Source organism: Nematostella vectensis, chromosome 3 (genome assembly GCF_932526225.1).
Source record: "Nematostella vectensis chromosome 3, jaNemVect1.1, whole genome shotgun sequence".
NCBI classification, from domain to species: Eukaryota; Metazoa; Cnidaria; class Anthozoa; order Actiniaria; family Edwardsiidae; genus Nematostella; species Nematostella vectensis.
Window position 1 is genome coordinate 12,565,953 of NC_064036.1, and position 22,761 is coordinate 12,588,713.

At 41.1% G+C, this 22,761-nt stretch overlaps 4 protein-coding genes and 1 long non-coding RNA gene across 7 annotated transcripts; 2 read left to right on the top strand and 3 right to left on the bottom strand.

The window, feature by feature from the left end:
* Positions 1-267: 267 nt before the first annotated feature.
* On the bottom strand, positions 268-2,912 carry LOC5520037 (isatin hydrolase). Its single transcript, XM_048725706.1, has 3 exons — positions 2,900-2,912; positions 1,749-2,057; positions 268-1,321 (listed from the first exon to the last, which is right to left on the bottom strand). The coding sequence occupies exons 1-3, from the start codon at positions 2,910-2,912 to the stop codon at positions 969-971; spliced, it is 675 nt and encodes a 224-aa protein (XP_048581663.1). The 3' UTR covers positions 268-968.
* A 22-nt stretch (positions 2,913-2,934) lies between these two features.
* Positions 2,935-3,357, bottom strand: LOC116603576. Its single transcript, XR_004290676.2, has 2 exons — positions 3,131-3,357; positions 2,935-3,057 (listed from the first exon to the last, which is right to left on the bottom strand). It is a non-coding gene; the product is annotated as an uncharacterized LOC116603576 (long non-coding RNA).
* A 2,458-nt stretch (positions 3,358-5,815) lies between these two features.
* Positions 5,816-9,424, top strand: LOC5520103 (transcription factor 19). Of its 3 annotated transcripts, none has more exons than XM_032365007.2 (6): positions 5,816-6,029; positions 6,199-6,502; positions 7,290-7,355; positions 7,600-7,760; positions 8,453-8,745; positions 8,899-9,424. In XM_032365007.2, exons 1-6 carry the CDS (start codon positions 5,953-5,955, stop codon positions 9,147-9,149), a joined length of 1,152 nt encoding a protein of 383 aa, XP_032220898.2. In that variant the 5' UTR covers positions 5,816-5,952; the 3' UTR covers positions 9,150-9,424. The 3 variants fall into 3 exon arrangements, with proteins under 3 accessions (XP_032220898.2, XP_032220897.2, XP_032220899.2); XM_032365006.2 differs by having other exon boundaries at positions 5,817-6,029; positions 8,447-8,745; XM_032365008.2 differs by lacking the exon at positions 7,290-7,355 and having other exon boundaries at positions 5,817-6,029; positions 8,447-8,745.
* A 405-nt stretch (positions 9,425-9,829) lies between these two features.
* LOC5520104 (transmembrane protein 222) lies at positions 9,830-13,078 on the bottom strand. Its single transcript, XM_001639910.3, has 6 exons — positions 12,863-13,078; positions 12,682-12,766; positions 12,549-12,580; positions 12,169-12,262; positions 10,371-10,501; positions 9,830-10,175 (listed from the first exon to the last, which is right to left on the bottom strand). The coding sequence occupies exons 1-6, from the start codon at positions 12,991-12,993 to the stop codon at positions 10,097-10,099; spliced, it is 552 nt and encodes a 183-aa protein (XP_001639960.2). The 5' UTR covers positions 12,994-13,078; the 3' UTR covers positions 9,830-10,096.
* A 217-nt stretch (positions 13,079-13,295) lies between these two features.
* Positions 13,296-22,352, top strand: LOC5520038 (golgin subfamily A member 6-like protein 1). Its single transcript, XM_032365001.2, has 10 exons — positions 13,296-14,080; positions 14,778-15,341; positions 15,544-15,766; positions 15,955-16,013; positions 16,147-16,240; positions 20,392-20,478; positions 20,560-20,637; positions 20,724-20,804; positions 21,137-21,355; positions 21,869-22,352. The coding sequence occupies exons 1-10, from the start codon at positions 13,800-13,802 to the stop codon at positions 22,262-22,264; spliced, it is 2,082 nt and encodes a 693-aa protein (XP_032220892.2). The 5' UTR covers positions 13,296-13,799; the 3' UTR covers positions 22,265-22,352.
* Positions 22,353-22,761: the final 409 nt, after the last annotated feature.

Here is a 22,761-nt window from a genome sequence, read left to right on the forward strand (position 1 = left end):
TACAGTATGGTTTTAATGCTGTACAGTAAGTCAAAACAGCGACCGAAGTCAGCCTTTCGTACCTTTACTCGAACGATTCAACACTGAGATTGTGTTTGTTTTCGCCAGAACACGCGCATATGTTATACGGCACTGTCGGTCAAAATATTTTGATCTAATACGTGAAACTATAATACAAAATATGAAAAGATCATAGTAAGTTGATGCTTAAAGTGCCAAGTAGAGAGCTCTCTATTTTTACGGCTGTAAACTATTAAAAGCCTTTAGTTTTTGTAATATTTTTATAATGCTTTTAAAATAGATTATAGATTTATTGATTTAATAGATTATGACTTCATATGACATGACTTCTGACTCTTTGCAAGATCAAATTGCATCCGGGATTGTTGATTGTTTATATTTTATAAAGATTTTGCAAATTTTGAAATACAAATTTTTATAAATCCAACTATTTTAGCAGCAGAGGCATTAGCAGCATAGTAGTAGTTCCAAGTATTGACTCTCATTTAAACACGGTATACAAGCCCATGGGGGATGATGAGGCCCTTCTTTACATTCAATTCGCATATTGTGCCTTTCTTTATGTCGTTACTGTCGAATCCGAAACACGGTTTGTTTTGGTTTTCTGTTCCGTCAGTAAAACCATTCTGAGCCAATCCGAGTCTAGCTTTGTGCACTTCCCTGGCTATCCTCTGGACGAAAACCAGACAGTGTCGCGACGGAAAGCCAGGCAACTGCAATAGGCGATAGATGGCAAGAATCTGATTGGCATAGAATAATTTGACTGGCGGAACAGAAAATCCAAAAAGACAAAAACAAATCGATGTTTTGAAAATGCGGCGTCGCGATACAAAGGATTCGACAGTAAGGTTTTTAGGGTACCACAAAGTACTAGGTAGTCTTTGTAAACCTTCATGTGCTCCATAGTTCATTATTCATTGTTCACTGTGCACAAACAAAAAAGGGCCTTAAAAAATAAGTGCAAACACAACAGAAATCAACCCAAAATAAAGGGCACGATATGGGTGCATACTCGTGTCGACAGCACCGCTGACCCCATCTTTCTTGATTGTGGCAAAGACTTTACAAGGTCCGCCACTTCCGCCTGCGATGAACATTGGAGCTGCATACACCACAGCGCCCTTGGTCGGCAGTTTGTCAAGGTTTGCCACATTCTCAAGGCCCGGGATGTTTTGGGTAAACAAGGTCACGTGGGTTTGGAACTTAACAGACTGGCCGTAGTCAAGAGAAGGAGTGTCGATGCCAAACATCTTGATCTTGCGATTGTCAACCAGCCATTTAGCAGCATCCGGGTGCATTCCTGATATTCAAACATATGAAAAGCCTAGTACCTGGTACCTAATTTATGGATACCATTTTAAGATAACCAAACAGCCATTCACCTGTCACCTTGGGAACCACCCAACCCAGCCAGACAAGCAAAGACAGATTTATCGTGCCAGATATTCAAACCAGAGAATTCAGGCCAGATATGGAACCAAGAGACGCAAAGAGTTGTCGGACAGGAGCGTAGGGCATTGGGCATACATAAAACACAATACCTCCTTCAAACAGCAGCAGAACGTACGCTATTCTGAGGAACGCATGTGTACTATTTTTTCCCCATCTAATACACATTGCGTACATGAGATGTTGCACTAGTGCCGAAAACAATGTAAACGACCCTAGCCCGCCAAAAAAAAACGAGGCTATAACTTAAGTATTTCCTGGTGTTCATCTTTACTTACCCGGGAAATGGAGCAAGCTTGTGTTGAGTGTATCGGTGCCAAGATAGCGTTTAGGGTCTGGCCAGTACTTCCCCCATCCAGTGTTCAGCAGCAATATTGAGTCGTCTGGTATTCTACCATGCTGTCGCTCCCAGGCCTCCAGGTCACTCGGCATGAGCTGTGCATCAGAGTCATTGGCTACTTTTGCCTTCATATCAACCACGACTGCGTCTCCAATCAGTGTATCCAGCGGTATCTCGTCGAGAGCCCATTTGTTCTCAGCAAAGTGGATGGGAGCGTCAATGTGCGTTACAATATCGCACTTTGTGTCTCAAAACATCGCACTTTGTGTCTTAAAAAACTCATCATTTTGCCTTTGCTTAAAACATTTCAGTATATCGTTCACGACATTCAACTTTGTGCTTATAACATAGCACTATTTGTCTATTGCATAAAATATTTGACTTTGTGCTTTATAACATGGGACTTTGTGTCTTAAAAAATCTCGCGATTTGCCGAATAAGTGCGATATGGTGAACTAAACCTGCAATGTTTTAAGCGATAATCAAATAGTGCTTTGTCGTGACACTCAAAGTTTGTTCGTTTGTTTAGAAGCGTGGAGTCACGTGCGGTCAGTATCTTAAGCTTCTCAGCTAGGCAAAGATTGCCGCGTGACGGGTTGCCGTTGTATGCTTTAGCGCGCTGAATTATCGACCATTTAATACTATGCTTCACGCCTTTGCTTTTCAATTCCCAGACGTACTTTGAAAGTGCCGTGGAATTAGTTTTGCTAAAATGTGGAATTAGTTTTGCGAAAACGTGTAATTGCAGGAACAAAAGCCTCTGCGCTTGTCTCACGGACGACTCGGGAGAAACTAAATCTTATTTGGAATGACCGAGCACGCAGACCATTTCTCTATACCTATGGGCCTCGCTGGCTCCGATAATACCTTGGTAATATTCAAATGATTACAAATGACTGAGAAAATATTTGTTTTAAATGAATAAAAGGGCAACTGGACGGCAATTTCAAACAAGGCATAAGTTGCTTACTGAAACTTGACCACTTCTAGCAATTTCACGAGAAAGGGATCTTGGATATGGGAATGGGATCTGCTGGAGATTACTTACTATAGAGCGTTAGACAATGAATTAGCCAGTTATGAGTCTACGTTTGGAAGGCATTTACCTGTTTCTTGTAGCTTTCTTTATAGCGTGCTCACTTTTATCGAGTTTAAGGCGCTGTTAACGAACTCATGCGTAAGATTTATTCGATGACCTCTCGCTGTTTTTGTATAACAAAAGGTAACCCAAGCACTCGGTTTGTGTTCTAGTACGCAAGAGAATAGTGTAGTGATGAAAAATGGAAAATAAAGAGAAAATAGACTTTCTAGTGGACTCACTTTATCCACGTACGTCAAGAATAAAGTGAGTGGGCCAGGGTGATACATGCCATCTCACCGATTTCAATGAAACTTGGTAAAATCGCCTTAAATAAGCATGAAATGTTGACTCCACTCCTGATCACGGTTACAAGGGAATTCCATAATGTTTTATGTGAGTAAAGATCCATCCTTTGTTGGTTCACAACCAAGGCTTCAAATCATTTGGAGTGACAGGTGCCAATCAAGGGCAGCAAGTGTCTAGCATGTCACGCATGATTTCACTGGTCGGGCAAAATAGCTCGATTTCAGTGTCAAATATCTCCGATGCGCAACTTTCTTTTCACAAACTGTTTACAACATTACTCAAACTCATCTTTAAACTTAACAAATCCGTAATAAAATTCTCGGGACTTGATATTTTTTTTCCGACAGAAATTATTCTAATCACCTTACTACTCATTGTTTCTGGTATATAAAAAAATCACATTTCGTATTAAAAAATATTGCGGTAGTGATTCTTGGGCTACAATTAGCAGCCTATATGTTTTAAAATGATAGAAAATATAAGCTATGAAGTTCTGTGTTGACTGAAGGTATCCGAATAAATATCCGTCACGAATTATGTACGTTACTGCAACAATGTCAGTTTCAAATCGACATTTTAGTAAAATTTGCATTTGTGCCAGTAGTGCCGGTTTCTTTGTTTAAGGCTACTGAACTATTTACAGTTCAGTTTTAAAAAGAAGCTCTAAACGACCTGAAAGGCGTAATTGTTGTGAACAACTAGACCCTGCGCGCAGGGTTGACTGGGATACCTGAGATGTGCAACTTGTTTGTGTAACATGTATGACAAAGATTTTTCTGCCTACTTTGGATATAATAAAAAATATATATATATAATCTTGTTTTTTATTGTAAATGCCATATCACAACACTGATTGGGGCAAGAAAGGTAAGAGCATCATCTCTTCAGGTGTGGGGTGGACTCGAGGTGTGCTCCATGAGAGTAGACAGGGCTGATTGTCCTATCTTCAAATACTATCCCCACATCAGAGTTAGCATCGAAATAAGATTAAGGAAAGCTGAGAATGTGTTTTAAAATTGTTATTTCTTAAACATTTCTTTGGTTCACTGTGCTATCACTTAGGGGTAAATTTATTTTAACACCCAAAGTAAGTCCTATTGTATTAACAATATAATTTTATTGAAATGTATTATTTTATTTATGTAAGTTACAAGTGAACAACAACAATTATTAATTTTGAAGTCAAATAAGAGGGCTATAGAATATCCAGACTTGATTGAAATTTATAGAGCATAAACATATTTTCAAGATCAACAACACTACAAAAAATATTACAAATCTCTAGATTTTATTAAAATTGTTCCATAAAAATAAAATGACATTCAATGAGGGATAAAGGTATTTCAGGGAAATAATAAAACTTAAACTTATCTAAAGGAAGCACCAAAGTACCAAAATACTTTTCATAGATTTAAGTACATATTTTACAGTTACATGACTTACAACACCTATGCTGTACTTTATTTAAATCGACATGGTTAAAATGATGAGATTCAATGAGAGAGATCAAGATATTTTATAGTAAGAACATAAAATTCATCGTGTCCAATGTAAAGTAGATTCACGGCATTACTAAAAAGAGGAATCGCCGGAACCGGCGGAACCAGTATATTTCGCTTAGTTATAGGGGTAGGGATGTCATAATAGGATCACCATTTATTTCCTTTCTAATCTGAACCAAAAAAACACATTCCGTTTTGTGCATGGTACGTTACAGTACGCGCAGTGGTCCTAAAGCAATTAAGCCAATTGAATTATCAATCGCCGCTATTATCGCCTTTACCTACTGACAGAACCTGTTACTATTAAGTATTAAGACAAACCACCAGTCACGTTTGGAAAGAGAGAAAAAAAAAAACCCGGATTCGGATTTCTGTAGAGATTAGAAGGAAAATAAATCGTTATCCTTGTACATTCCTACCCCTATACCTTACGCTCACTCCTTAACTTGAGTAACTGTAACCAGTAAGGCGATGTTATCTAAAGTTTTGATTGACAACGCTACTAACAAGACGCGCTTCTAAACAAGGATTTTTTTCTTATTCGGAACTTTCAACGGAAATCGGAACGCTAAACCTACGAAGGCTAAAACTACGAACGCTTGCATGTGTTACTTCTAACGAGACGCGCATCTAAGACAAGGGTTTTTTGTTACTAATCCGATACAAATGGATACAAATTGCATATGACAGATTGTCAAATATGCGTGAAATAACGAAGCACATCTGCGCTTAGTGATGTTGTCTTAGCATTTCACAACTTAATGTTTTTTTTTGTTCAGATTAGAAAGGAAATAAATGGTGATCCTAGTATGACATCCCTACCCCTATAACTGAGCGAAATATACTGGTTCCGCCGGTTCCGCTGGTTTCGCCTGTTTTTAGTAATGCCGCCGGAGGTGATATAACAAGCAAACGCGGATTTTAAAAACCACAGGAAAACCGACAGTATGGGAAGACAGCTAAGAAATAAGTTGAGAGTTACAAGGGTGTGAAAGAACAATGCTTTCAATGTTGAATTGATTTTAGGGTAGATGAAATTTCGTTTGTGGTATTTATATATATTTTTTCGTTATTTGGACTATCTTTATACTATCCCATAACACCTTGCGAGCTCAAAATCACATGGTTGTTTGAGCGCGAGATTTTGGATTCACAAGAACTATAACCAGAAAAAATCTTGATCTGTGTTAATCAGCAAAAGCTTCAGCCGAAAATAGCTAGAAAAGTCTTCACCACCGAGCCAACCCGAAGCTATGAAAGAAAATTCAGAGTTTTGCTTGCGTCGTATTGGAGCGCCACCGTCTTTTCCCGGGATAAGAGACGTATTCAGGTGAAGTAAACGAAAACATAACTTAAGTAAACATCGAAGAACGCCGCTAATGAATGCGTTTCCCTCTTTGTCATACTTACTTATTATAGTACTTTATCGTACGTCTGCAGCAGATCAGCTTATCACCTGGCTAACTACTGCCCTGATATGCTAACTTTATATTTTGCAGTCTGAGTGAGGGGGTAAACATTGTGGGTAGGAACCCAGGCAAGTCAGACGTCTATCTAGACTCCATGAAACACAAAGCTCTCATATCAAGACTTCATGCCAGAATTATATACACTACTGATAATGACACTGAGAAACTCACAATATGTGACACCAGCTTGAATGGGACATTTGTAAACGACAGAAAAATCATTGATACGGTCGGGGTCAAACTGGGGGATGTGGTTACATTTGGGCATCTGAGAGGAGCAGTTCTTGCTCCTGGAACTGTCGCCAAGCAACCAGACTCTGAATTCAGATTTAAAGTAAGTAGGAAAAAGGTGTGGCTCAAAGTGTTCATCATTCCAAATTTCGGAATTATTCTGATTCGGTTTCGGTTTGACAATCCTGATCCAAATACATCCAAATAGCGCAGGTTCAATATGTTGCGTAGGGAGACAAGAAAAACATGATATCAGATTGCCTCAGCTGCAAACCTTTTTCAGCACAGAAAATGCTCATTTCTTAAATTAAAGAAATGATGGGCTGTAAGTCACAATTCTGATCATCCAAGCAATTGTTCTCCCTCCCCCCTCCCAGTTTCTCTTGACATGTGAAATCTATGGTAACAGGCCTGTCCCCAGGGGGGTGCAGGGGGTGCGACACACTCCCCACAACAGCCGAAGGTCCACTTTCGAATCCCAATGAGCATTAGCTTGATCTATCTGGTATGTAGCCAACCCTCCCCCCCTCCCCCAGAAAGATTAGGTCCACTTTTTCAGATTTCACACCCCTCCCACCCCCAAGAAAAGTTCTGGGTACGGGCCTGGGTAGGGCTCCATGGGGGTTTATTTAACAGCACTCTTTGGTTTGAAATATTCTTTTGTGGTTAGCATGGGGTAGGGTGAGGAGCACAAGGGTGTAAACTGCACCAAAATGGGTTTGTTATATTACTATGATTTTCATCATCAGCCAGGATTTGGATTTGTCAGGATTTTAATTTTCCATTAATTGCACCACAATTTTGACAGGGGGTTGAGGTTTAGTTGCAAATTTGTCACTACTGTAGCCCTACTGAACATTAATCTTGGGTTTGTGGTTTTCTTACTGTAGCTTGACAGACTATATCTTCGCCCAAATAACACTTCAAATTGCAGACAAAACCAACAACATGTCCAGGTAAAAGTTGAGAGGTAAAGCAACTGAATAAGCCAATAAGAATAAGCCAAAACATTAGTTAGACACAAGCCATGATAGTTTGTCATCATGATACAAACATACACTATCACTTTTAAACAATTTCATAGCTAATTTTGTCTAGTATGGCTAATGTAAATACACCCTTAGTTTTTAGAACAAGGCAAAAAAAAAAATGTACACGTTCTTAAAAATATACTTTTTTGTAATTTACTTACCTTCACAGCCTAATCAACAGTCATCTAAAGGAAGTCCCAAGACAGACCAAAGCCCCTTAAAGAAACCTTTGTTTGAAGCTCTTATTCCCGACCTGTCACCTCTTCTAAAACATCAAACGTCCTCAAAGCATACCACACCAAGAAGTAGTCCATCTGGACAGCATAAGTGGTGAGTATAGTTTGCTCTGGCAAAGCTGGGGATCCATTTGTGACTAGTCTCCCTTTTAAGGTGAAAATAATTATGGGAACATTTACTGTGAGTTGGAGTATTCTGAAAATTGTCACAAACAAAATCTTAATTGCCCTTTGTCTTTTCACAATTTTCTTTTAAAATTAAAACTCTTAACCAAAAAACTTTTGTTCTCCTGATTGGTCAAAACTTCATTATCTGATTAGATCAGAACCTGTCTGGGCAGTCGCACAGTGTTTTAAAGTGAAAACACACCGTTGAATCGTCATTTGAGAGCAAAATAGAGACGGCTGAAAGAGTATGTAGATGTGAAATCTGTTTGCATTGCGCCGAATTTACTCACAAGACAATAAAACAGCTTTTAGATAGTGTCCAGTAGTTTTTCTCTGTGCTGGATTGGTGACGGTAGCATTGCTAAAAAATACCACTACTGGTGCGACTGCCCCTTCAAGTGCTGACCAACTAAAAAAATATGTTAAATGCTTTGATAGCCCACAGTTATATGCAGTTTATCATTTGGGGTGAGCAAGTGTGAGTTTGTAGCATACAAACAGTGGCAGAAGAAATAGAATTTGCCATGGTAAAAATGTTTTTTTTATGCAAAAAATGTCTGAGAGAACTGCAAAGTCATTTTATAATATGTAACTTAACTCAATCTTTAAAAGTTTCAGCATAACACCAACGCATGACAGCCCCTCCATCATGAGTATCTCTAGTACCCTGGAGTCTTCTCAGTGCAGTGAAGATGATGAACTACTGGCATTTGCTGTTGCAGCAGGCAATGCAATGGAAGATGAAAGTGATGAAGAATTATTTTCAGTTGATATCCCCAGCAAGATGTCAATAACCAATAGTAGGGGTAACACAAAATCAGAGTCAAGAATCAGAGATGATCCTAATAGACTTCTGAGTCCAATGAGTGAGAAATCCTTTAGTAATGATGATAAATCAAGAAACAAACAAGGTATGTTACATATTTTATCTGCATGTTTTGTAGTGTTCATGTACAGAAAATATAGTTGTACTTCCCCCCATTTACTACCTACCTTTTTGTATAAATTTTATTGATGACAGCACTCTTGTTGTAGAGATATTGATACAGACATCATTTTCCCAGGAAAGGCACCAAAAAGAACAAGAAGAAAAACATTCCCAGGCCATCGAAGACAATCAAAAAAGGCCAAACAGACTGTGGAAGAGTCGGTAGATAAATGTGCTGCTAAGTGCTGTTTGCAACCACAGGAGGAGTGTGTTACTTGGGTTCAGTGTGACTTTTGTCAGCAGTGGTATCACGTCTTATGTGCAGGAGTTGCTCCACAAGATGTGGATAACAGTCAAGTATTATTTGACTGTGGTTGCAATGAATGACCTGAATTGAATGACTGACGCAAGAATATACAGATATTTTGTGTTTCTAATGTTGAAATTTACATGATCATAATACAGGCTAGTTTGGATGGTTGACTCAGAAATAGCTGGCTGGAAATTCTGGTTATGGGCATAAAGTACTTGAGAAATTACCAATGAAATTACAAATGAGTTTGATTATAAACAGATTATAAAGTAGAGTATTACACAGAAGAGAGTAATATATTATTAGTATTTTAATAAAAAAACAGTTAGTTGCTTAATAGTAACAACCATTTGTTCTCTTTTGCACTTTTTGCATACATACTAGTTTATACCCTTTAGTTACAGTACACATCGATTTAGCAGCTAGAGTGATAAGCAAACTGAACTCACTAAATTACTAAAAAAATAAAGATGCCCTGGGCAACTGCTCTGAAAAAGCTATTTCTAACAACATCAGCAAACTTACTCTCTGATTGGTCTCATTATAATTAATTAAAATGAGACCAATCAGAGCACTCCTTATTAATTAGAAAAGTAGACAGACCTCATGCCTAGTAACATTCAGAAGCACCTTGCTAAATAACAAAGCCTACTCGGTTTGATAAAAGTCTCACAATCAGATTTTGCCTGGAGTCTGCAAAGGGTTGCGCGAGCAAGGGGAAACTTGGGCACGATACTGTATCTGGTCATCTCCCTTTTTGAGGTCCCTGTGTGTCCGATCTCTGCGATACCCTGGGTCCACAAGGATGATTTACTGTATGCAGATATAAATTTACATTGGAAAGAAGAGGGAATATTTGACAGAATTTTCTATAGATTATGACAACTTGCAGGCATCTTCAGTGCACACTAAACCATATAAATTTAACTAAATTTATACTGGAATGGAAATTATATGTAAGATACTACAGTGTATAATGCATTCCAGGTGTTGTTTTATAATGTAATAATTCACATTTTGTTTATAAAAGAACCACCAAGAGGATAGTTGCTGTTGCTAAAATGGTGAATGGAAGCCATGTCTTTAGAAAACCTGCAAAGCTGAAAAATAGAAGAAAAATGTTTGATTGAATATTTTTTTATTACCCAGTTATCCAATTTCCTCTCTATATTAGAAATATTATACAATCATACATAATTTACATACATATGGAATAAGCGTGTCTTTAAATTTTGATTAATATTAATATAAGCACTGTATTCCTAGATAAGCTTATTCTTTTAAGAGTTTCTTACCTGACATATTTCCCAAAGAAGAACAATTTTGCAGCAAGTGTGACCATATTCCACGATGAAGACTTGTCATACTCCATGAAGTTCAGTGCCATGGCAACGTGTGAATGACAGTTGTCACAGCATAAATTATGCTGTGGATCAGGAAAGCAATAATAAAGGATGTCTGAGACAGGGTTCAAGTCAGGACCAGGAAACCTTATTGAGGAGTAGATACACATTTTAGTGCCTATAGTAGATGTTATGAAAATACAACCTACATAATAAATTACTGTATGGTAGGCAATACTCTGATTGTCCTATCACTAAACTTTTTGTATAAATCCACTCGCATATTATCAATCACGAAATTAGCAATTTGATTGACTCCTACACTCACTTTCCATTGAGCCATAGATAGCGAGCAGTGAAAAAGCTGGCCTTTTCGCAACAAAAGTGGTTATTTACTTCTGACAATTATTAAAATTGTCATTTATTTGAAGGTAGTATTTGGATGGATTTATACTTAAAGAATTAGTTGCTGCATATGGCAGTGGGATAAGGCTTATGGTAGTCGGATATGCCTTACTGTATGGTAGTGGGGTGTGCCTTATGGTAGTGGGATATGGCTTATCGCAGTGGGGTATGGCTTATGGTAGTGGGGTGTGCCTTATGGTAGTGGGATAGGACTTATGGTAGTGGGATAGGACTTATGGTAGTGAGTTGTGGCTTATAGCAAGGGGATGGGGCTAATGGTTGTGGGATATGACTTATGGTGGTGTTATGTGGCTTATTGTAGTGGGATGGGGCTTGTGGGTGTGGTTTATGGTAGTGGGATACGGCTTATGATAGTGGGATGTGGCTTATGGTAGTGGGATATGGCTTATTGCAGTGGGGTATGGCTTATGGTAGTGGGATGGGGCTTATGGTAGTGGGATATGGCTTATGGTAGTGGGATGGGGCTAATGGTAGTGGGATGGGGCTTATGGTAGTGGGATGGGGCTTATGGTAGTGGGATGGGGCTAATGGTAGTGGGATGGGGCTAATGGTAGTGGGATGTGGCTTATGGTAGTGGGATGGGGCTTATCGTAGTGGGGTATGGCTTATGGTAGTGGGATGGGGCTAATGGTAGTGGGATGGGGCTAATGGTAGTGGGATATGGCTTATGGTAGTGGGATGGGGCTAATGGTAGTGGGATGGGGCTAATGGTAGTGGGATGGGGCTAATGGTAGTGGGATGGGGCTTATGGTAGTGGGATGGGGCTAATGGTAGTGGGATGGGGCTAATGGTAGTGGGATGGGGCTTATGGTAGTGGGATGGGGCTAATGGTAGTGGGATGGGGCTTATGGTAGTGGGATGGGGCTAATGGTAGTGGGATGGGGCTAATGGTAGTGGGATGGGGCTAATGGTAGTGGGATGGGGCTTATGGTAGTGGGATGGGGCTAATGGTAGTGGGATGTGGCTTATGGTAGTGGGATGGGGCTAATGGTAGTGGGATATGGCTTATGGTAGTGGGATGGGGCTAATGGTAGTGGGATGGGGCTAATGGTAGTGGGATGGGGCTAATGGTAGTGGGATGGGGCTTATGGTAGTGGGATGGGGCTAATGGTAGTGGGATGGGGCTTATGGTAGTGGGATGTGGCTTATGGTAGTGGGATGTGGCTTATCGTAGTGGGGTATGGCTTATGGTAGTGGGATGGGGCTAATGGTAGTGGGATGGGGCTTATGGTAGTGGGATGGGGCTAATGGTAGTGGGATGGGGCTTATGGTAGTGGGATGTGTCTTATGGTAGTGGGATGTGTCTTCTGGAACTGCAGCTTACCATCCTGTGCTTGTACTCTTCTGAAGCAGATGAGACAGATGTGTCCCAGCCATTGTTGGGACTTGCAATCTTTGCTGGGTTGAGTCTCAAGTACCTTCAAGCAATTAGGATAAAAAATGTGTTACTGATGTCACAATAATTTGGTTTATGATAAAAAATAAAAAGTTATTGAATTTTATAGAGTTAGGAACAAAAAAAAACATTTTTTAATTGCTCTTTCAAGAGAAAGTATCTGTTAATGCTCCATGTACCAAGTAATGTGGGTGTTAGACTACTCACTAACGTTCTAAAAATATAATATTACAGTATTGGATGGGTTCAAGTTGGACAGGGTGGGGGGAGTTTTTATGTAGTAAAAGCCACCACACATTACTCCTAACCTTGTAGGATTGCCAAATGCCATGTTATCCTCCTGGAAAAATATAGACAAAAAGCAAGTCGCATAATATGAGAAAAATGGACGAAATGAATCCCTATAGAAAAAAAAAACCCTCTCAGTAAGTTTTTACTTACGGAAACGTAGTATGGGCCAGCGAAATCTCGAATAACCCCAGAAGACATGGCAATTCCCATGTGCCCAATAAATGGGAACAGCCATCTGAATAGAGGAGGATGATGATACAGTTAATTTTTGCCTTAGAAGAAAAGAAAAAACAAATGAAACTATTCTTTTTTTTGTAGGCCGACTACTTACGTGAGTAAAGGAATAGGCGTCCAAACGATACAGTACGGATAACGATGCCGCTTTTTATCGATTTGGGGAAGACGGTCACCCAGCTCCATTGTGTTTTGTTCAAATTCGTCGGCTGAAGGGGGGCTCTTCATGTTGAAAATCGAAAAAACCCAACAACAACAGTTGCCATCTTTGGATCTGGGCTCTGGAATGAAAACACAGACAAGACCATGGGAGACTGGGAACTAGTATTTGCAGTTCTCCATTTTTATGTTTGATTTTAATTTTTAACATTGAGGATTTTTTCAAATTGAAATTATTCTTCGTTATAAAAATACTATTAGAGAGGAATCGAAATAAAATTTGTTTGATATTTTGGCCTCGGCTTTGACATAAACAATGTCTAGAATACCTTTCAGTGGGGCTCCTGTGTACTTTAGGAAACGTATGCGCTGACCACAACTGTTGTTCTTGCGGGCGTCTTTAGTTGGCTTCGGTTGATCGACATATATTTTTGTGTATTTATGAATACCTAGCTGCAATTTTCCACAGCAAGTTAGCTTTGAAACCCTAGTATAGCTCTATCCTTCGCTACTGGATAAAGTCGAATACACGACTGTTATTTTTATATGAGCTGGAGACTACCTGGACCAAGTATAAATTGGATGGTTTTGAAGCCATGGAAACAAGCGAGAAAGCTGAACCTCTCCTTATAGATAAGGGAAACGTGAAATTATCAAGAACAATACAACAGAAATGAAGAGTTTATATGAATTTACTATACGACTATGGTGAATGTACGTGAATTTTAATAAGAAAAACTGCTGATCTATATCATTGTGCGCCTTGTGGTTCCCCTATCGAGGCGATGAATAAACGGTGACGGTGTATGGACACTTTACGTATTGATGCCCGATTCTGAGTATAAAAACACCTGATTGAAAACTAATTATCGTACATGATGACTGACCATCAGCTGGACAGACATATCCCTGAGCACCCACTCCCCCAAGAGATCCAAGAGATGAAGAAAGATGACACAGTCTGTCAGTTCTGTGGGGTGAGCTACCTCATTCACAGTGAGATGAAAGCGCTTGAAGAGAGAGTGAAAGAGGCTGAGCGCCAGATGGAGTACTATCGGGGCAGCGTGGAGAGGGAGGAGCTACTGAAAGTCAAGGTCAATGATATGGAACAGCAGAGTCAACAGCTAATTCAAGCTCTACAGAACAGTGAACAAAGGTAGTTATTTACTATTCTAGGTCATGAAGAGCCACCATTAACCTCAAGAAGGGGGGGGGGGGGGGAGATCAGTGTGAATCACCTCTCTAGTATCTGTATTAGGGTCATTTCTGATTTTTTCTCAAAAGCCTCTTTTTTACCAAAACAAAACCTTGTGCCTAATGTTTTATACAGTATATTTGGGGTCATCTCCACCCCCTCCCCACCCCTGAGGCCTGGCTAAACTAGGAAGACACGTAGCGTGCCACATGTGTCCTAGTTTAGCCAACTCGAAAATCATTGTAGTATATGTGCCAAATCTTGTAGAAGCAACAAAGAAATGTTTCTGGGAAAGTTTAGAAACATTTTTTTTGCATCGCGCTTTACAAAATTTGTCATGCACTACACGTTTTTGGTAGTGGCTAAACTAGGAAACATTTACTGTTAGGAGACATGTCCCATACTACATGTCGGAATCGACATGTTGCCTTGTTTAGCCAGGCTGTTGGGGTTGAAGTGCCCCACAATAAAAACTGGATCGTCTTTTAGAATAGTCATGTTTATAGGTAATAAAAAGTGAAGGTTGAACCCTACAGAAATATTGGCTAGTACTGTATATACCAGAGATTTGAGAAATCAATGATCTTTCTTTTCATCTTGTTTGCATAGTTTGCGTAGAAACTATTAAAAAATTGCTCTGTCTTATTTTATCTTGCAGGAGTAAAGTTATTCTTAATGAGCTAAGTGCCAAGGAAAGCGAACTTGACACACTAAATCAAGAAAAAGTCAAACTAGAGTCCACTGTCAGTGTATTGGAAACCTCCAAGAAAGAATTGAACTCAACCGTCATTCGATTAAAGGGCTTTCTTCCAAGTATATTGAAAACTCTGCAAAGTCAAAAACATGAACTTTTGGAAATAAAACGAAATGTTACAAATATGGTACAGGAAATATCAGGGCATGCATCTGAGAAGAATAGAACAATCACAAATATGTGCAGCAGAAATAAAGCAATATTTGAAGATCTGAAAAATAAATGTGAAAAAGTTAGCATAGATAAGGATGCCAAGGAGAAAGAAAATAAAGATCTGCAGTCTAAGCTGAATACTGCTAATGATGACCTGAAAGTGGCTAAAAGAAGATGTGGGAATGTGGAAGAACTGAAACAAAAAAGCACCTTATTAGAAAGGGAGGTCGACCAGCAAAATAAGGAAATTGAAAGAATTTTATCCGAGAACAAAGTCACTTTGGCAGACCTGTCAAAAACTCAGGAGAATCTAATGTAAGTGTTTGAATATATGCTTTTTTCAGCATATTGATTATAATTATTTGATTATAATAACCAAAATACCATCTCTGTTGATGAAACATGGTGTTCAGATACACAAGTTAAAACAACAACTACAGTGCACTTGTTTTTATTGTTTTGTTTTTTTAATGTAAGAAGTAAGAGGATGTATTTTATTACATTTGTCAATATTCAGGTCAAAGGCTAAAGAGTTGGAAGATCTCCAGCAAAAACTTTTAAAGCAAGAAGACACTGCCAAGCAGGATAAGCGCAGACTACAAGAGGTCATTCTAACAAAGGAGAGGGAGCTGTTCAAGTTATCAGAGGAGTATAAAGAGCTTCAGGCAAAGATAACAGTTCTTAGTGACTCCAAAACAGAAAGCATGGCTATGGCTTCTAGCTCACAGGAACAGATTAAGGTAAACGTTGATGATACAATGATTATCAATGTTATTACAGTACCTTGTGTAAATTAAATTTATTCTAAGACACTTTTTGCAATTAGCATTGTATAAGGTCTGTGTAATAATTTACTTTATGCTAATCATGATTAACAGATGTGATCATCCATGATTACTATCATCAATAACATTTATTTTATCATTAGGCTATGAAGGATCTTTTGGCAAAAGCAAGAGATGAAATAACTTCTTTGAAAGATGAAAGGTAAAATCTATTTATTACTTGTGGAAATGGTATACACGTTTGTTTTTAGCAATTTATACCAATTTAACATAGTTTGTCGTTTATATTGTAAAAAAAACTGAAAAGCTATCCTCACCAAAACCTTTTTTTTCAGAGAGAAGATGATAATTGCTCATCAAAATCGCATTGAACAACTAAGAGAAAGTTTTAAAAAGAAGATGGAAGAAGCAGACGCATGGCCAGATAAGGTAATTTTCATGTCAAATACCAAACATGCATTATTTGCACAGTTCCTTCTATAACATTATTCTCCTAATTTGGACATCACATACAGTAAGCTTAATTGTTGTTGTTGTTCGTCAACTCGTAGTCGAGTATGACCATAGCAATACTGACAGTATAACAATGTCTAAGGGGCGGAGGGATGAATCCGCAGGTGGCTTATAAGGCCAATTCGTGCAAGAAAACCCCTTCCACAAGTCGGACACCAGTAAGAGGGGGTCATATTGGTAGGTTGGTCAGCTCTAGCCTTGCGTTTTTGGCGTTTGTTTTTGGCTGCGTTGGAGCGTTTATTTTCTGAGTGGATGGCACCTTTGTGAATCAGATTACGCCAAATCGGTCTGTCAGATGCTGCAGTTTCCCACGTTGAAACGTCGATATTGAAGTCTTTCAGATGTGATTTGATGCAGTCTTTATAGCGTTTGCGCTGGCCTCCAACTTTCCTGCTTCCACGGCTTAGTTCACCGTACAACAGCTGTTTGGGTATTCTGGAGTCTGACATACGGCAGACGTGTCCTGCCCATCGTGTCTGAGCTTTGCGCATGGTGGTAATGACGCTGGGGAGGTTTGCTCTCTCCAGAACCTCAGTGTTTGTGATTCTATCCTGCCAGCGGATATTTAGGATGTTTCTGAGACAGCGGAGATGGAACTGCTGGAGAAGTTTCTCATGTCTTCTGTAGATGGTCCAAGTTTCGCAGCCATAGAGAAGTGTTGTTAAGACGACTGCTCTGTACACTTTGATCTTGGTGCATTGTGAGATGCCTCTGCGTTCCCAGACTGACTTCCTCAATCTCCCAAAGGCACTGCTTGCCTTCGCGATGCGGTTGTTGATTTCTGCATCGATGTTGGCGTTGCGGGAGAGAGTGCTGCCGAGGTAGGTGAAGTTTTTTACATCTTGAAGTCGCTGCCCCTTAACTGTGATGTTTGGTTCCTGATATGGTTTTCCTGGGGCGGGCTGATACATCACTTCAGTCTTCTTGATACTGATGGTGAGGCCAAAGTTGTCACAGGCGGATGAGAAAGCGTCCATTTCCTGTTGCATGTCATGCTCATTGACGGCGTTGAGGGCACAGTCATCAGCAAAAAGCAGGTCACGAATCACAGTCTCTTTGACTCTAGTGACGGCCTTCAGACGTCGTAGGTTGAACAGCTTTCCATCACACCTATACCTGATGGGGATGCCTAGGGGTGTCTCCCTGAAGGCATCAGTCAGCATTGCAGAGAACATCAAACTAAACAGTGTAGGGGCAAGGACACAACCTTGCTTGACTCCATTTGACACTTGAAAAGGGGCAGAGGTATTTCCATCATCAAGAACACGGGCCATCATCCCATCGTGAAATTGTCTAACAATCTTTATGAACCTCTCGGGGCAGCCGAACTTCGCCATGATTTTCCACAGTCCCTCTCTGCTCACAGTGTCGAACGCTTTTGTTAAATCTACAAAAGTGGTATAGAGATCTTGATTTTGTTCCACACTTTTCTCCTGAATCTGACGTGTAGCAAAGATCATATCAACAGTTCCTCGACCTGCACGGAAACCGCATTGGCTCTCAGGGAGATGGCCTTGCTCAAGGTGTTTGAGGAGACGATTGAGAAGCAGTCGGGCAAAGATCTTTGCAGCGATGGAGAGAAGTGAAATCCCTCTATGGTTGTCACAAGATCGCTTGTTGCCCTTTCTCTTGTAGATGTGGACGATTGTGGCATCTTTAAAATCTTGCGGGAGGGTCTCACTTTCCCAGAGCGATTGGAATAGCACTGTTAATTTGTGTAGGAGAGAAGGACCGCCTGACTTGAACACTTCGGCAGGGATGGCATCAGAGCCGGGGGCTTTTCCAGTCGACATCTGCTTGATTGCCTTGACAACCTCATCCTCTGATGGTGTTATGTCCAGGTCTGGGTTTATGTCCACCTGTGGAAGGCGTTGTATGGCTTCGTCATTGATGGATGATGGACGATTTAGAACGCCATTGAAGTGTTCTGCCCATCTCTCTACTATCATGTTTTTGTCAGTGATGAGTGTTGCTCCGTCAGCGCTCAGTAGCGGGAAACTGCCCGGTGTTGGTGGTCCAAATATACATCTGAGCGAATCGTAGAATCGTTTCGTGTCGTGTCTGTCTGCAAAGCCTTGAATTTCATCAGCTTTGTCACTCAGCCATGTGTCTTGAATGTCACGGAGTTTTAATTGGACCTGTCTGCGTTTGCTGACGTAGGCGTCTTTCTTCGAGACTGAGTTGGGATCATTTTGATGAGCTCTGAAGAGTTGCCGTTTTTCTTCCAAAAGAGCTGTGATTTTGGCATCATTTTCATCAAACCAGTCCTGATGGTTCCTGGTAACTGATCCGAGCACCTCAAGGGCAGCAGAATGAATTGTTGTCTTTAAGGAGTTCCAGTCGTTTCCAATATCCTCAGTCAGTTGATTTTCTAAGCTTTCTACTAGTTTCTCTTGAATGGAAGGGAGCTTAAGCTTGTTGACATTGAGCTTTTTCACAACTGTCTGGCCCTGTGGTCTTCTTTTGGGCTGAATATGCAAATTGGTCTTAGAAATGATGAGGCGATGGTCCGTCCAACAGTCAGCACCACACATTGCCTTAGTCACACAAACATCCCGTATATCCTTTGCTCTGACAATGACGTAGTCAATGAGATGCCAATGCTTAGATCGAGGGTGCATCCAAGATGTTTTCTTTCGAGTTGGAAGGCGGAACATGGTGTTAGTGATAGCTAAGCCGTGAGTGGCGCACATTCTAAGCAGGAGGAGACCGTTACTGTTGCATTTTCCTACTCCATGGTGTCCGATGACACCTTCCCAAGCCTGGTGGTCTTGACCTACACGAGCATTAAAGTCGCCAAGAAGTAGGAGCTTTTCTGACTGTGGAATAGTGGAAATAAGCGCATCCAGTTCTTCATAGAACTTCTCCTTAGCATCTTCCGGGTTTGTCATGGTGGGTGCGTAGGCGCTAATAAGGGTAGCGGATCTCCCTCTGCCAAGGGGGAGCTTGAATTTCATGAGACGATCATTTATGCCTTCTGGTATACTGTCAAGTTTCCGTATGAGATGGTCTTTGATTGCAAAGCCGACACCAGACTCACGTCGCTCTTCACTGCTGCGGCCACTCCAGAAGAAAGTGTAGCCGCCTCCGATCTCACTGAGCTGGCCTTTGTCTGGGAAGCGTGTTTCGCTGAGGGCTGCAATATCGACGTTATAGCGGGCAAGTTCTCTCGCTACGAGGGCCGTTCGTCTTTCTGGTCTCCTTGACTTAGAGGTGGACGAGTCGAGAAGAGATCTAACGTTCCATGACGCAAGGGTGAGTTTGAGAGTTTTCTTGAGTATTTTCTTGTTATTTCGACCGCAAAATGGGAACCCGCCAACTGCGGTATGCTGGCCAGGTGTGTTGTGGAACAGGCTATGTTTAGAGCATCTTTTCTAGCTCCGTCCTCAGGCTATGGAGGCAGGCAGAGCTATCCTGAATAGGGCTGCCTGGTCGCTTAGGGGGCTGCCGGACTTCTCTGCTGTCCCAATCAGAGAAGAACGACCCTATAGCCTAAGCCGCCTGTGTGCAAGATTGCAGCTACAGCTTCCAGTGTTTCCGCACCTGCTGCTTCGCCGCTCCCCCATCGCCACAGGGCTTTGAAGGTTGAGGATTGTCGATGGTGGTAAAGCTATGACATGCGCTGAATTTGGATTAAAGTGAAGGAGGCTTGCGCAGCACCAGCCTCACTCTCTCGCCCTGATGAGCCTGACCCAACGGCAAGACAAGGTCAAGACGGTTGGAGACTCACCGAGGGTGCAGGAGCTGCCGGAGAGGGACGAAGTACGCCTTCAAACCGACAGTGGGGCTCCACTCCAGATTTTCTGTCGGGGTTTACTCCCTTAGCCTTTGGCCAACCAAGACCTACCTGCAAGGCAACAGGGAGCTTATGCCATGCAGTCTCCATGACTTCACCGAAACCCTGGCACGGGGGGCTAAGTGGGTACTCGATCTTGCCCAAGGATCTCCCACAGACTAGTGGAGGGAAGGAGGCGTCCTACTTCTCCATTCTAGACCTGCTCCAAGCTAGGCCTAGCCTAGAAACTGTCAAAATTCACCTGAGACATTTTACTTTACAAATACCCCAGTTAAACAAAGCCATCCTGGAAGAACAAGAGAAATTCAAGAAAGAGAAAGATGAACTTTGGAAAGAATTGAATGATTCATTTCAAAAGGTAGGATAGTGGCTGTTTATATTTATTTTTGTGTATTCCCTGTGATAGGTGAAATAACAATTTCAGCTCTGGTTTCCATAGGAACTACAAGATGAGCAGCACAGACATTCTGAAGAACTTCATCAATGGAAGAACGAGGCCAGAAATGCTCAGGACAAAGTAAGTGTTGCATTGTCATATTTGTGTTAGAGAGGTCTTTACATTCTGGCCATATTTCACTTACTAATACTGTACCATCCTTATAGTTTAGAAATGACTTGAATACACTGAACAGCAAACATCGCGAGGAGCTAAAAAAACTAAGGAATACATCTTTTGGAGAAAAGGTAAAGTATGCGTATAACCTTTATCATTAAGCGCACATGTCATAATTTTTTTTTAAAGAATCCTCCTCCATGCTCACACTATTCAAGTATGGCTTGAGAAGACGTATATCTGCCATGCCTTATCCCTCCTCCCCTCGTCCACCACCTGTGGAAGAAAGACAGTACTTCATGTCCTTTAGATACCAAGAATAAAATATTTTCCTTCAATTTAAACTGGTTCAGCCATTTTCAAAGCTGTTGAAACGACTTGGTGGACCATAGCTGATGAACTTCGCAACATCATGCAAACCTAAATGTAAAATGTTTTTATTGGACATTATGTTTTTTTATAGGATGAGTTAAACCAATTAAAGCAGTCCAGCGCTGCAGTTATCAACAGTCTAGAAGCCAAAGTTCGCGACCTGGAATCAAGATTGAGCCAGCGCTCCAACACGTCGGCTTCCGAGGTGTCATCTTTAAGAGCACGCGTACAAGAGCTTGAGCAGACATTGGACGATGCTGATGAGCACATCAAAAAAATTGAGACGGAACTGGACGGTTCCAAGGAACAGGTTGGTCATCTCGACTTAAACTAGGTAATCCATTTGAGGACATGATAATAGTCACTTCGAGTTAAGACTGCGAAACAGGCTCTCGAAAAGCGCCCCAGAAAAAGAAAAGCTTCCGGAAAAGCTCATGCTCCGTTTTTTCGCGCAACTAAGCTCGGCTATTCCAGCTCGGCTATTCCAGCTCGGCTATTCCAGCTCGGCTATTCCAGCTCGGCTATTCCAGCTCGGCTATTCCAGCTCGGCTATTCCAGTTCGGCGTTTCGTCCGTTTTTTCTTTAATTTCTTTAGAAAACCATGGGTGAACCATGTTGGCCCACGAGGTCCGCGATTCAATTTCCTTGCCTATTGCGGCACTAAAACATGTAAGCTACTTTCTCCTGCCTGTTACAAATTCTTAATAAGGACTGAAGCTCGCTATAGCTTTTCAACCTTAATTTACAAGTTGACTAGTATCAGAGTTATCAGCAGTAGTTAGTACTTTAAGTTTTGTGAATTGGATGTTTTTTTCATCAACAGATGATGTTCCTACAAGAGACTGTGCGGCGCGAATGCGAAGAAAGACTAGAACTGACTGAGGCTTTGAGCGAAGCCCGTACTCAACTTCTCTCCTTGAAGCGCAATCCATCCGCGTCTCTATCAAGAACTAGCTTGAACTCAAGCCTTTCCTCGGGTAGCCTTACACGCTCAAACAAACAAGGACTTGAATCCAGCGAGTCGAACACTAGTATAACCTCATCCAAATGTAACGTGGGGTTTGATGGTGTAGGGCGTGTCCCGTCACGCGGTCCTGGGTCGCGGGAGTCGGGCAGCAAGTCGCGTTCGGGTAGCGTGGATGATAGCCGACAGAGGATCGCAGCCGCAATGGGACGAAGCGGGTCTCGGAGTCGACTCGGTGGCGATTATAGTAGCTAAGGAATGATATCACGTGATTGACACGTGTGCTTGATCTTTCTCAGAATCAAATTCAAGTATATATGCAAAAATCATTAATTTACCCAAATGCTTTGGCAACCTGCCCTTTCGCCTCCACTAACACCTATCGAATATTCTACGCACGTAAATTGGAAACAATAAACTTAAGCTTAGGGAGGAGGGGAAGCTCAGTCATAGGTGTCCTATTGAAAAAAGGAAAATGTTTGACGATCCTTCAAAAAATGACCCACTTTGGCGGTCAGGGGGGAAGGGCGAGACTCGAAAAACCATTTTTACTCATTTCTGACCGAGTCGCGGCAAGTGTAAATATTTAATTGTTACTGGAACAGCATGCAGAACGAATCGTCCAGGTGAATCAGGCCCGTAGCCAGGATTTTGAAAGGGGGGGGGGGGGGGGGTCGTTTACCTATTTAGCAGACCATTTTCTTTTAGGTAGCTCGTCCTAGCTTGCAGTGGTACTTAATTTTCCTTCATCA